We start from the raw sequence: 13,596 nt of genomic DNA, 5'->3' as shown, positions 1-13,596 counted from the left end.
CTTCTTCTTTTTTCTTCTTCGTATAATTATTTTTATTAGTTTTACATATAACCACAGTGTGCAACATCATATTCCCTTATTATATATCATGGGTAGGCAAACTAAGGCCCGGGGGGGGGGCTGGATCCAGCCCAATCGCCTTCTAATCTGGCCCGTGGACGGTCCGGGAATCAGTGTGTTTTTACATGAGTAGAATGTGTCCTTTTATTTAAAATGCATCTCTGGGTTATTTGTGGGGCATAGGAATTTGTTCATTTCCCTCCCCCTTCAAAATATAGACCGGCCCCCCCACAAGGTCTGAGAGGCATGGACCGGCCTCCTGCTGAAAACGTTTGCTGACCCCGGGGATTCGAACCACCGACCTTCTGATCGGCAAGCCCTAGGCTCTGTGGTTTAGACCACAGCGCCACCCGCGTCCCTTCTTGAAAGGTACTGACCTTGAAAATCCTCAACGGCCTCAGCCCTGTAGACCTGAAGGAGCATCTCTACCCTCATCTTTTAGCCCGGACACCGGGGTCCACCTCCGAGGGCCTTCTTGCAGTCCCCTCCCTGTGAGAAGTGAGGTTGCAATGAACCAGGCAGAGGGCAGACCCTCTGAGTGTTTGGGATCAGTACCGGATTTACGTATAAACTAAACAAGCTATAGCTTAGGGCCCCACTCTCCCCCCCCCCAATATACTTCTTCTTAATTGTATTTCAGTTCAACAATGACATATTTTGTTATGTGCAAATGGCTTTCGATACCTATTAGGTCCATCAATGACCATATAGCATATATTCAACACAAGAAACGGTGACAATTTATTGTGGACAAAGGACAGCTGGACATATGAAGGGCCCCATTACCTTCAGGAGCTGAGGGCCGCATCAAACCTAAATCTGGCCCTGTCTGAGAATTTTGTTGTTTAGTCGTTTAGTCGTGTCCGACTCTTCGTGACCCCATGGACCAGAGCACGCCAGGCACTCCTGTCTTCCACTGCCTCCCACAGTTTGGTCAAACTCATGTTGGTAGCTTCGAGAACACTGTCCAACCATCTCGTCCTCTGTCGTCCCCTTCTCCTTGTGCCCTCCATCTTTCCCAACATCAGGGTCTTTTCCAGGGAGTCTTCTCTTCTCATGAGGTGGCCAAAGTCTTGGAGCTTCAGCTTCAGGATCTGTCCTTCCAGTGAGCACTCAGGGCTGATTTCCTTCAGAATGGATAGGTTTGATCTTCTTGCAGTCCATGGGACTCTCAAGAGTCTCCTCCAGCACCAAAATTCAAAAGCATCAATTCTTCGGCGATCAGCCTTCTTCATGGTCCAGCTCTCACTTCCATACATTACTACTGGGAAAACCATAGCTTTAACTATACGGACCTTTGTCGGCAAGGTGATGTCTCTGCTTTTTAAGATGCCGTCTAGGTTTGTCATTGCTTTTCTCCCAAGAAGCAGGCGTCTTTTAATTTCGTGACTGCTGTCACCATCTGCAGTGATCAAGGAGCCAAAGAATGTCTGAGATTATGATTGAAATTAAAAAGGGGTAAAGGGAACCCTGACCATTAGGTCCAGTTGTGGACGACTCTGGGATTGCGGCACTCATCTTGCTTTACTGGCCGAGGGAGCCGGCGTATAGCTTCCAGGTCATGTGGCCAGCATGACTAAGCAGCTTCTGGCGAACCAGAGCAGCGCACGGAAACGCCGTTTACCTTCCCGCCGGAGCGGTCCCTATTTATCTACTTGCATTTTGACGTGCTTTCGAACTGCTAGGTGGGCAGGAGCAGGGACCGAGCAACGGGAGCTCACCCCGTTGCAGGGATTCGACCCGCCGACCTTCTGATCGGCAAGCCTTAGGCTCTGTGGTTTAACCCACAGCGCCACCCACGAGCCTTCATGATTGAAATTAGGATGTCCCTATGTTCATTGCAGAAATGTTGGAGGATACATGCAACCGGTTTGCTTGGGAGCAGGCTGTCTTGCAAAAGAGCCCTGATATTTCGGCAGGGGTCAAACCTTGACCTTTTCCCATCCCTGTAATTTGCCAGAATGAAAGGTTTGGGGACCTTATCATTGTTTGCTTCAAAGGTAAGCCTGCATCATTCCTCCCAGTTTATGATAGGGGCATTCCTGTGGATAATTGTACGGTCTGGATGGCCATGATGCACATTCACACAGCATAGCACCATTTTCCATTTGCCTCCCAACCCCAAAAAACTCGCCCCCGGTCAGCAAGGGAGGATTATTCCACTGGCCATACTGGTTTATACTTTGGTATTCTCCTGGGACAGAGCTAGGATGGACACGGACTTCTCCTCTGTTTAAAAAGTTGGCGCTTACGTCGCCCATCGGGGAGGTGGGCGCAGCCTGTGCCATTTTCCCCTGAGCTGCTAGCTTTCTGTAAGACGGGGAGGGTGGCTGGTTTGTGCATTCAAGCACACTGCCCCCACCCCCAGCTGTGTTTGAAGATGAAACACTCCCCGAGAGGACTGGGCCGTCTCTCCTCTTTCCTCTTCCTCTGTCAATAATAACAATAATAATAATTTATTTTTATACCCCACCCATCTGGCTGGGTTTCCCCAGCCACTCTGGGCGGCTCCCAACAGAATATTAAAAACATGATAAAACATTAGACATTAAAAACTCCCCCAAACAGGGCTGCCTTCAAATGTCAGGTTTATTTCCTTGACATCTGACGGGAGGGCGTTCCGCAGGGTGGGCGCCACCACCGAGAAGGCCCTCCCCTGGTTCCCTGTAACCTCACTTCTCGCAGCAAAGGAACCACCAGAATGCCCTTGGGAGATGGACCCCAATGTCCTAGGTGGAGACGCTCCTTCAGGTCTACTGGGCCGAGGCCATTTAGGACTTTAAAGGTCAGCACCAACAGGACTGGGAGCCAATGTAGGTCTTTCAGGACCGGGGTTATATGGTCTTGGGGCCGCTCCCAGTCCCCAGTCTAGCTGCCGCATTCTGGATTAGTTGCAGTTTCCGGGTCACCTTCCAAGGTAGCCCCATGGACAGCGCATGGCAGTAGTCCAAGCGGGAAATAACCAGAACATGCACCACTCTGGCGAGACAGTCTGTGGGCAGGTGGGGTCTCATCCTGCGTACCAGATGGAGCTGGCAGACAGCCGCCCTGGATGCAGAATGGACCTGCGCCTCCATGGACGGCTGTGAGTCCAAATTGACCCCCCCCAGGCTGCACACCTGCTCCTTCGGGGGCATAGCTACCCCATTCAGCACCAAGGAGTCCCCCATACCTGCTCACCGCCTGTCCCCCGTAGGCCAATGTAACACTCATTCTTCCACCCAGGTGTGGTTCAAAAACCGCCGGGCCAAATTCCGCAAGAGCCAGCACGAACCGCTGAAGAAGCCCCCCAGGACCGACGACCCCCCTGGCCTTCCTGCTGGAGGAAGAGGAGAGACCGCGATCGACCAGCGCCAATTGCAAGCGCCTTGGATGTGGCCCACGTCCAAGAGCGCTGCACCGGGGAAGAAACGTCTTGTCGTCACCGTAGCCGAGGACCGCACGGACGCCGCTCCGAGGCCACTCCCGGGGGGTGCCCAAGCAGCCTCTGGTGCTGCCCCCCTGGACCCCAAACCCTGCAGAGGGAGACCAGGAGAAGGCAGGATTTGGGACTACGGTGCAGGTCTGCATTGTCTTTGCAGGCTTATTGGCTGAGCACATAGACGCCAAGAGTCTGGGATTTCCCCGTTCACAGCCTGCAAAAGCACATTTTGCTCTCCAGAGTTTCAAAGCCATAGCCCTGTGGGTACAGCAGCTGCCTTGCAAGCAGAAGGTCCCAGTTTAATTTATGTATACAGTGGTACCTTGGTTCTCAAACGCCTTGGTACTCAAACAACTTGGAACCCAAACACTGCAAACCCGGAAGTAAGTGTTCCGGTTTGCGAACGCTTTTCGGAAGCCGAACGTGCTCCGTTTTGAGCGTTACGCCGAGGTGGTTTTTTTGCTATTTATTTTGTGCTTTTGTGTCTCTTTTTGTTTTGTTTTTGTGACTGTGTGGAATCCAGTTCAGCTACTGGTTAATTTTGTGACTGCAGTACATTGTTTATTGCTTTCGTTTTATCGATCAGTGGTCTCGTTAGGTAGTAAAATTCATGTTAAATAATTGTTTTAGGGGTTGTTTTTAAAAGCCTGGAACGGATTAATCCATTTTGCATTGCTTTCTGTGGGAAAGCGCGCCTTAGTTTTGGAACGCTTTGGTTTTGGAACGGAATTTCTGGAACAGATTAAGTTTGACAACCAAGGTAGCACACACACACACACACACACACACATTATTTGGTTTTCAAAAGTTTAAACATACAGCAACCAAAACAGTTCCAAATTGAAATACCAAAATTACTCTGAATCTCCTGACTTGCCCCAATCCCTTCCATGGGTCCTAGTGATAATATTTACAACTGCCTATCAATACTTATCCATGATTTCAATCCTTACAAATTATCCATACTTTCAGTTACTTTACAAGTGTGGCCAAAATCCTGCCCATGTTTTAACCTGCTTGCAGTGGTCTCGTAGATAAATCATAAACTTTCCCCATTCTTTTTTAAAGCCCTCGTCTTCATGATTTCCGAGCTTCCCAGTTAATTTTGCCATTTCAGCACAGTCCATCAACAGTTCTTCTCTGGCTGGGGTTATCTCTTCCTTCCATCTCTGGGCTAATAGCATCCTTGAGGCTATTGTCGCATAGTAAACAGTCTTTTCTGGTCCTCTGGTATCTCGGTACCTATAATTCCTAGTAAAAAAAAGCTGCTGGTTGTTGTTTTAAACAAAAGTTATTTCAAACATTATTCTTCCATTTCGTTATATATCATCTCCCATAAATTCCCTGGAAACGATGTCTTATGAGGAACGGCTTAGGGAGCTGGGTATGTTTAGCCTGGAGAAGAGAAGGTTAAGGGGTGATATGATAGCCATGTTCAAATATATGAAAGGATGTCATATGGAGGAGGGAGAAAGGTTGTTTTCTGCTGCTCCAGAGAAGCGGACACGGAGCAATGGATTCAAACTTCAAGAAAGAAGATTCCACCTAAACATTAGGAAGAACTTCCTGACAGTAAGAGCTGTTCGGCAGTGGAATTTGCTACCCAGGAGTGTGGTGGAGTCTCCTTCTTTGGAGGCCTTTAAGCAGAGGCTTGACAGCCATATGTCAAGAATGCTTTGATGGTGTTTCCTGCTCGGCAGGGGGTTGGAGTGGATGGCCCTTGTGGTCTCTTCCAACTCTACGGTTCTATGATTCTATGAAATTTTTAGTTACTTTACACGCCCACCACAGATGAGTAAAGGTACCCGAAAGTCCAAGGTTCTACTAATAATAATAAATAATAATAATAATAATAATAATAATAATAATAATAATAATAATATATTTGTACCCCGCCCATCTGGCTGGGTTTCCCCAGCCACTCTGGGCGGCTTCCAACAAAGATTAAAAATACATTAAAATGTCACACATTAAAAATTTCCCTGAACAGGGCTGCCTTCAGATGTCTTCTAAATGTCAGGTAGTTATTTATCTCTTTGACATCTGATGGGACGGCATTCCACAGGGCAGGTGCCACTCCGAGAAGGCCCTCTGCCTGCTCCCCTGTAACCTCACTTCTTGCCATGAGGGAACCGCCAGAAGGCCCTCGGAGCTGGACCTCAGTGTCCGGGCAGAACGATGTGGGTGGAGACACTCCTTCAGGTCTACTGGGCTGAGGGCGTTTAGGGCTTGAAAGGTCAACACCAACAGTTTGAATTGTGCTCGGAAACGTACTGGAAGCCAATGTAGATCTCTCAGGACTGGTGTTATATGGTCTCGGCGGCCGCCCCTAGTCCCCAGTCTAGCTGCCGCATTCTGGATTAGTTGCAGTTTCCGGGTCACCTTCAAAGAAAGCCCCACGTAGAGCGCATTGCAGTAGTCCAAGCGGGAGATAACTGTGTTGCCGCCCCTGCCCCGCTCTGGGAAGGAGGCAGGATGGCAATGGGAGGAGCGAGCGGGGAGCCCGGCTCTGGCAACTGGGTCGATCTGGAGGAAGCAGTAGGCGAAGCGCGGGGCTTGTGGCGCGCTGCTCTGGGCTGAGAGAGCGAAGCGGGGTGAACGAGTGAGCGTGGGCCCAGCGTGCGTTGTGGGGGGAAAGCGCTGGGTCCCAAAATGGTAGTGCACACCTGGACAGAGTACGTACACAACCTCCCCCAACCCCCACCCCCCCCGCAAACCAGAACACTCATTTCTGGTTTTGAAGTTTCAGGTAGGTAGCAGTGTTGGTCTGATGTAGTCGAAACAAACAAAATCCTTCCAGTAGCACCTTAGAGACCAACTAAGTTTGTCATTGGTATGAGCTGAATCTGAAATCTGAAGAAGTGCGCATGCACACGAAAGCTCATACCAATGACAAACTTAGTTGGTCTCTAAGGTGCTACTGGAAGGAGTTTTTTTATTTCGTTTTGAAGTGTTCGTAATCCAAAAAGTTCGTTGGCTAGGCTGTTCGTAACCCGAGGTACCATTCTACTCCATGGGGGTCTCTGTCAATTTCAGTTTCTCCCCGTTGCCTGCTTCCCCAGCCTCAATTCAGTTCTCTGTCACTCCCACATCTGTGTGCAGATTTTTAAGAGGAGCAAGCCCTCGTGAACATTCGGCAGCGTTTCGATTCAGATTTCACCCAATAACTCACAGGTGTTTGCCTGGGATTTTGTCCAATATTCACAATTTCTACTCGTCCCAATACATTTTTGTAGCTGTCTTACTACAAAAGAATTTCAGAAATAGACTGGAAAGAGAAGTTGCTGAATTACAACTTATCACCAAGCTCAAAACCATGGAGGGACCTGGTTTGAACAGAGATATAGGATTCTTATCTCATTATACATGAGATTAAGCGATCTTCGGCCATCTCACCCCTTGCTTTTTCATGCAAAACCATTTGCAGTCGTTTTCAGTCATCAACAGCTATCAGTCAGTCAATCACCCACTTCCACCACCCTTCTGAGTGATACCCCCTCCCCACCCCTTCTCCACATAAGTGCCTGGGGACTCCTATTTCAGTGTATCTGAAGAAGTGTGCATGCACACGAAAGCTCATACCAAAATAAAAACCTAGTTGGTCTTTAAGGTGCTACTGAAGGAATTTTTTTATTTTACTTCGACCCAGACCAACACGGCTACCTACTTGTAACCATTTTTGTAGCCTGTTTTTATTTGCAAAGGTGTGATTTTTATTTTATTTTATGCATGCTCAACCTTTGTACGTGCAATTTGGGGACGGGGAGAGCTGCATGGCAGATTTTCCAAGAAGGGCAAGCTTTGAAGTGTTCTGGAAAGGGCAAATGTCATTGTGTGAACTTAGTTGAATTACTCCCTCTTCGCTGCACCGTTTACCTGGGAGTAAGCCCCACTGAACTCGATGGGGCTTACTTCCTGAGTCGACAAGCTGTAGGCCATGCTTAGACCCGTTGACATCAGTGGTCTGGCATTGTCAGTTGAGCCAACCGCAACCTCTCCACCTCACCTACCTCGCAAGATGGTTGTCAATAAAAAATGTGCGGGGGAAGGGATCGTGTGCAAAACCTTCCACCTATATATGGAATGAAATAAAATTTTAGCAGTAAGCTGCCTTGAGTCCCTTTCAGGGGAAGAAGAAGAAGAATGGAAACTCTGAAAATGATCAGGAACATATGAGAGAGCAAATCCTACCGAACTCAAATCCTACTGGACTGAGTAGAAATGCTCAGGATTACAGTGTAAGGCTGCCCGGTCTTGACCCAGTTACCTGGGAGTCAGCTCCCTTGAATATAGTGGGACTTACTTCTGAGTAGACCATGGGTAGGCAAACTAAGGCCTGGGGGCCGGATCTGGTCCAATCACTGCCTAAATCCGGACCGTGGACGGTCCAGGAATCAGCGTGTTTTTACATGAGTAGAATGTGTCCTTTTATTTAACATCCATCTCTGGGTTATTTGTGGGGCATAGGAATTCAATCATTTTTTCCCCTGAGGGACAGTGGACCGGCCCCCTGCTGAAAACGTTTGCTGACCCCTGGTCAGTAGACAGTGCCAGACTCTACTGACAATAAAGGAACACACACTCTCCATGGGTTTCCTAAGAAAGTGCAATTGAAGAATGCAGATTCCTTCAAAATTATAGGAAGGGCTTTCTTCGCCAGCACAACCATTTCCTTCATTCGGTGCGGGGATTTTTACTTTCAATATAAAGGGGACTCCCCAATTTCCCCCACCCACATGTGCGCATCACATTTAATTGTTCTCCAAGAAGTGGAGGGGAGGAAAGAGGACAATGACAAAGCCTTCTATAATTCTTACCACTGTATTCTGCTCTGGTCAGACCTCACCTGGAGTACTGTGTCCAGTTCTGGGCACCACAGTTCAAGAAGGATACTGACAAGCTGGAACGTGTCCAGAAGAGGGCAACCAAAATGGTCAAAGGCCTGGAAACGATGCCTTATGAGGAACGGCTTAGGGAGCTGGGTATGTTTAGCCTGGAAAAGAGAAGGTTAAGGGGTGATATGATAGCTATGTTCAAATATATAAAAGGATGCCATATAGAGGAGGGAGAAAGGTTGTTTTCTGCTGCTCCAGAGAAGCAGACACGGAGCAATGGATTCAAACTACAAGAAAGAAGATTCCACCTAAACATTAGGAAGAACTTCCTGACAGTAAGAGCTGTTCGGCAGTGGAATTTGCTACCAAGGAGTGTGGTGGAGTCTCCTCCTTTGGAGGTCTTTAAGCAGAGGCTTGACAGCCATCTGTCAGGAATGCTTTGATGGTGTTTCCTGCTTGGCAGGGGGTTGGACTGGATGGCCCTTGTGGTCTCTTCCAACTCTAGGATTCTATACTTCAGGGACTGTTCCTGGAAAACTGGGACACTTGGAGGGGACGGTACTATGCGTTATGAGATGAGTGGGGAGCACAGCCTCAAAAAACCAGGAGGTTGCAAGGGTTGCTAATTCGGGGAGAATTTGGAAAGCCTTCCTGGTTGTGAGTCAACACCAGGCATGTGGGAAAGGTTGATGCTGCAGGCGGTGAGTTGCAAATTGGCCCATGCAAATTCCTGAGTTTGAAGAGCTGCCAGAGGTGTGCTCACCTGGGCTTGGCCAGGAGGATTCACATCCTGATTGCCCAGTTATCCTCCGGGATTCTGAACCGCAACAGGGGGCAGGTCCCTATATATATAATTTGCCCTGTGTCATCGGCAGCCAGCTGCCCAGGACTGCTGTCAAAGGAAGGATGTGGCCTTGAAAGAGCATCACAGCAGGGAAGGTTTTCTGCTACCCAGCCGAGGCTCGCTGTTGCTGGATCCGCCTGGGAACAATTTCCCCTCTTCAAAGAACACCTTGGTGGGCTTTTTTTTTGTGTGTGTGTGTGTTTTGCGTTGGCTGCTGAAGCTGAGCGATGCGGAGCAGATCGGGGACAGGAGTCGAGGCTTGCAATGAGAAGCAGAAGAAACCAGGTAAACATCAGTCCTCCCCACACCACGGCTCCGCCCACCCACACCCAGAACTGATCCCCTGCCTTCATTTTGGCTCACGTCCCATTAATGCAGGGACGGGGAGTTCCGAATGCGGCCCTTGGGACCTCTCTATGCGGCCCTTGAAGCTCTCGGGGGGGCACACACTTGCTTTCTTTTAATTTTAATTTTCAAAGTTTCAAAATCAGTACCATTAGACCATAGTCCAAATCAGTACCTTTATAGGGTTCCCTGAACCCCCAGACTTCCCCCCCATCCCCTCCCTTGGCTTCCAAAAATTATATTCCTTTTTTAACTGCATCTAGTTCCATTTATCCAAATTACTATGCTTCGTTTTTATCCTTTGTTGTTTTAAATTGCAAGCGCTCTGTCAAACCTGCTGACTTTTTTAAAAAAAGATTTTTGCAGTCTTCTTTAATATCTTCTATAAAGTTATGTCATTCTCTATTAAATTTCTTATCCTCTCGCTGCCTGATCTTCCCAGCCAGCCTTGCCTTCTCCGCATATCCATTCTTCTTTCAATGGGGCTCTTTCTTATTTCCATCCCTGGGCATATAACATTCTTGCCGCTGTCGTCGCATACATAAACAGTACTTTGTTGTTGTTGTTGTTGTTGTTGTTGTTGTTGTTGTTTAGTCGTGTCCGACTCTTCGTGACCCCATGGACCATAGCACACCAGGCCCTCCTGTCTTGCACTGCCTCCCACAGTTTGGTCAAACTCATGTTCGTAGCTTCGAGAACACTGTCCAACCATCTTGTCCTCTGTCGTCCCCTTCTCCTAGTGCCCTCAATCTTTCCCAACATCAGGGTCTTTTCCAGGGAGTCTTCTCTTCTCATGAGGTGGCCAAAGTATTGGAGCCTCAGCTTCACAATCTGTCCTTCCAGGGAGCACTCAGGGCTGATTTCCTTAAGAATGGATAGGTTTGATCTTCTTGCAGTCCATGGGACTCTCAAGAGTCTCCTCCAGCACCATAATTCAAAAGCATCAATTCTTTGGCGATCAGCCTTCTTTATGGTCCAGCTCTCACTTCCATACATCACTACTGGGAAAACCATAGCTTTAACTATACGGACCATTGTAGGCAAGGTGATGTCTCTGCTTTTTAAGATGCTGTCTAGGTTTGTCATTGCTTTTCTCCCGAGAAGCAGGCGTCTTTTAATTTCGTGACTGCTGTCACCATCTGCAGTGATCATGGAGCCCAAGAAAGTAAAATCTCTCACTGCCTCCATTTCCCCCCCTTCTATTTGCCAGAATTATCCTTCGGCAATTCTTCTCCTATTATACCTAATAAAAAGGCCTCTGTTTTTTTGTTTTGTTTTTTAAACAAAGGTTAATTTATACACGCCACACACTTTCATGAGTTCTGTATTGCTTCTCCAATCTTGCCTTGCGCCCTCCTGAAATGCTTTTGCGTGCCTGGGACGCATCCTTCTTTTCGGGGAGCACAGAGAGGAGTGTGTGAGTTCATGTGTAGCAACAACCAACCAGCAAAGGTAAAACTCATGCTGTTGGACAAATTTGCCCCAGGGATCTTCCCAGAGGAAGAGGGAGCTGTTTCAGCAAGTCGAAATGAGGCAGGAAGCAAGTCCGGGAAAAGGTCCAACCCAAATGATCCAGGGGAAGAAGGGACATGAGGAAAAGTTGCAGCGTTTGGAGCTTTTTCATAGAATCATAGAGTTGGAAGGGACCCCCAAAGGTCCTGTAGTCCAACCTCTGCTTAAAAACCCCCAAAGAAGGAGAGTCCACCGCCTCCCGAGGGAGACCCGTCCCACTGTTGAGCAGCTCTTACTGTCCTAATTTTTAATTTAAAGTGAAGTTGAGGAGACCTGAGAAAAAGCTTTTAGAATCAAGCATGGCATGGAGGGAAAGAGAGAGAAGAGAGAAATGTTTTTCCTCCCTCTCTCGGGACTCTAGAACCCGTGCAGTTATCGTCCAAAGAGTCAGAACGGACGAAAGAAAGAAAGGAAGGATTTCTTTCACAAATTGCATTGTTAAACGTCGGAACTCCCTGCTGCAGGGATGGCCACCGACTCGGACGGCTTAAAAGAGGATTGGACAGTTTCATAGTTTGGTCAGATCCCATCGGATGTCAAGGAGTTAAAGAATGACACAACTTTTAGGAGACGTCTGAAGGCAGCCCTGTTCAGGGAAGTTTTTAATGTGTGACATTTTAATGTATTTTTTATCTTTGTTGGAAGCCGCCCAGAGTGGCTGGGGAAACTCAGCCAGATGGGCGGGGTATAAAAATATATATATTATTATTATGATCATCATCAGTGGTTTTCAGCCAAGGTAACTATGCTTCTGGCTATCAGTTTCTGAAAACCGCAGGAGGGGAGAGTGGCTGTTGAGTTCTGCTCCTGCATGCGTCCAACTTTTCTACAGACATCTGGCTGGCTATGATAACAAGACTGGTAAGGTTGCCATACTTCAGCAAGTGAAAATCCAGACACCAAAGTTGTTGAGCTTTTGAGTTTGTTGAGTTGTCCGGATATTTCCCCAAACATTTCGGCAATTTCTGCCTAGATGTTGTCTGCCAGTGGCCGAATCCCGGCGATGTCCCAATGGTGGCAGGTTTTGGGTTTTTTAATGCTGGGAGGGTGGAAGGCGTACTCAATGAAGCAGAAGTAGATGTTTTTCTGGAACTCTCTAGCTTCCTCCATAATCCAGCGCATGTTTGCTATTTGGTCTCTGGTTCCTCTGCCCTTTCGAAATCCAGCTTGCACTTCTGGGAGTTCTCGGTCCACATACTGCCTAATCCTGCCTTGTAGAATTTGAAGCATAACCTTGCTAGCGTGTGAAATGAGGGCAATTGTGCGGTAGTTGGAGCATTCTTTGGAATTGGGATGTAGACTGATCTTCTCCAATCCTCTGGCCATTGCTGGGTTTTCCAAACTTGCTGGCATATTGGGTGTAGCACCTTAACAGCACCATCTTTTAATATTTTAAATAGTTCAGCTGGAATATCATCACTTCCACTGGCCTTGTTATTAGCAGTGCTTTCTAAGGCCCATTTGACTTCACTCTCCAAGATGTCTGGCTCAAGGTCAGCAACCACACTACCTGGGGTGTACGAGACCTCAATAATAATAATAATAATAATAATAATAATAATAATAATAATAATAATAGATTTATTATTTATACCCCGCCCATCCAGCTGGGTTTCCCCAGTCACTCTGGGCGGCTTCCAACAGAAAAATAAAATACAATAAATTATTAAACATTAAAAGCCTCCCTAAACAGGGCTGCCTTCAGATGTCTTCTAAAAATCTGGTAGCTGTTTTTCTCTTTGACATCTGATGGGAGGGCGTTCCACAGGGCGGGCGCCACTACCGAGAAGGGCCTCTGCCTGGTTCCCTGCATCTTTCTGGTATAATTCCTCTGTGTATTCTTTTCTTGCCACCTCTTCTTGATGTCTTCTGCTCCTGTTAGGTCCTTTCCACTTTTGTCCTTTATTATGGTCATCTTTGTACGAGATGGTTGTTGGACAGTGTTCTTGAAGCTACCAACATGAGTCTGACCAAACTGCGGGAGGCAGTGCAAGACAGGAGTGCCTGGCGTGCTCTGGTCCATGGGGTCACGAAGAGTCGGACACGACTACACGACTAAACCAGGGGTCAGTAAACTTTTTCAGCAGGGGGGCGGTCCACTGTCCCTCAGACCTTGTGGGGGGCCGGACTATATTTTGGAAAAAAATATGAACGAATTCCTATGCCCCACAAATAACCCAGAGATGAATTTTAAATAAAAGCACACATTCTAATCATGTAAAAATACCAGGCAGGCTCCACAAATAACCCAGAGATGCATTTAAATAAAAGGACACATTCTATTCATGTAAAAACATGCTGATTCCTGGATCGTCTGCGGGCCAGATTGAGAAGGCGATTGGGCCACATCCGGCCCCCGTGCCTTAGTTTGGGGACCCCTAGACTAAACAACAACAAAAGGGTGGAAGGCCGGGAGCCCACCAGCAGGTGGCGCCATTGGGGAATGAGAGCCCAGAGCCAATTCATTCCAGCTTTGGCCCCTTCCACCTCTCCCCTACTGAGTTCTGCAAGGGCGACACTGAAACTGAGGAGGAACAAACCACCTTCTGGATTGGTAGTAAGTAGGAAAGCAGTCAGAG

General features: G+C 47.8%; 1 protein-coding gene across 1 annotated transcript in view; it reads left to right on the top strand.

The window, feature by feature from the left end:
* The first annotated feature begins 9,153 nt into the window (after positions 1 to 9,153).
* Positions 9,154 to 13,596, top strand: part of ATP8B3 (ATPase phospholipid transporting 8B3) — a 78,496-nt gene continuing 74,053 nt past the window's right edge. The window contains exon 1 of the mRNA XM_060275298.1: positions 9,154 to 9,445. Within this exon, the coding sequence (XP_060131281.1) occupies positions 9,388 to 9,445 (58 nt within the window). The 5' untranslated portion in view covers positions 9,154 to 9,387. The remainder of the gene's footprint in view (positions 9,446 to 13,596) is intronic.

Source organism: Zootoca vivipara, chromosome 6, assembly GCF_963506605.1.
Source record: "Zootoca vivipara chromosome 6, rZooViv1.1, whole genome shotgun sequence".
NCBI classification, from domain to species: domain Eukaryota; kingdom Metazoa; phylum Chordata; class Lepidosauria; order Squamata; family Lacertidae; genus Zootoca; species Zootoca vivipara.
This window is presented reverse-complemented; position numbering and strand designations above follow the sequence as displayed.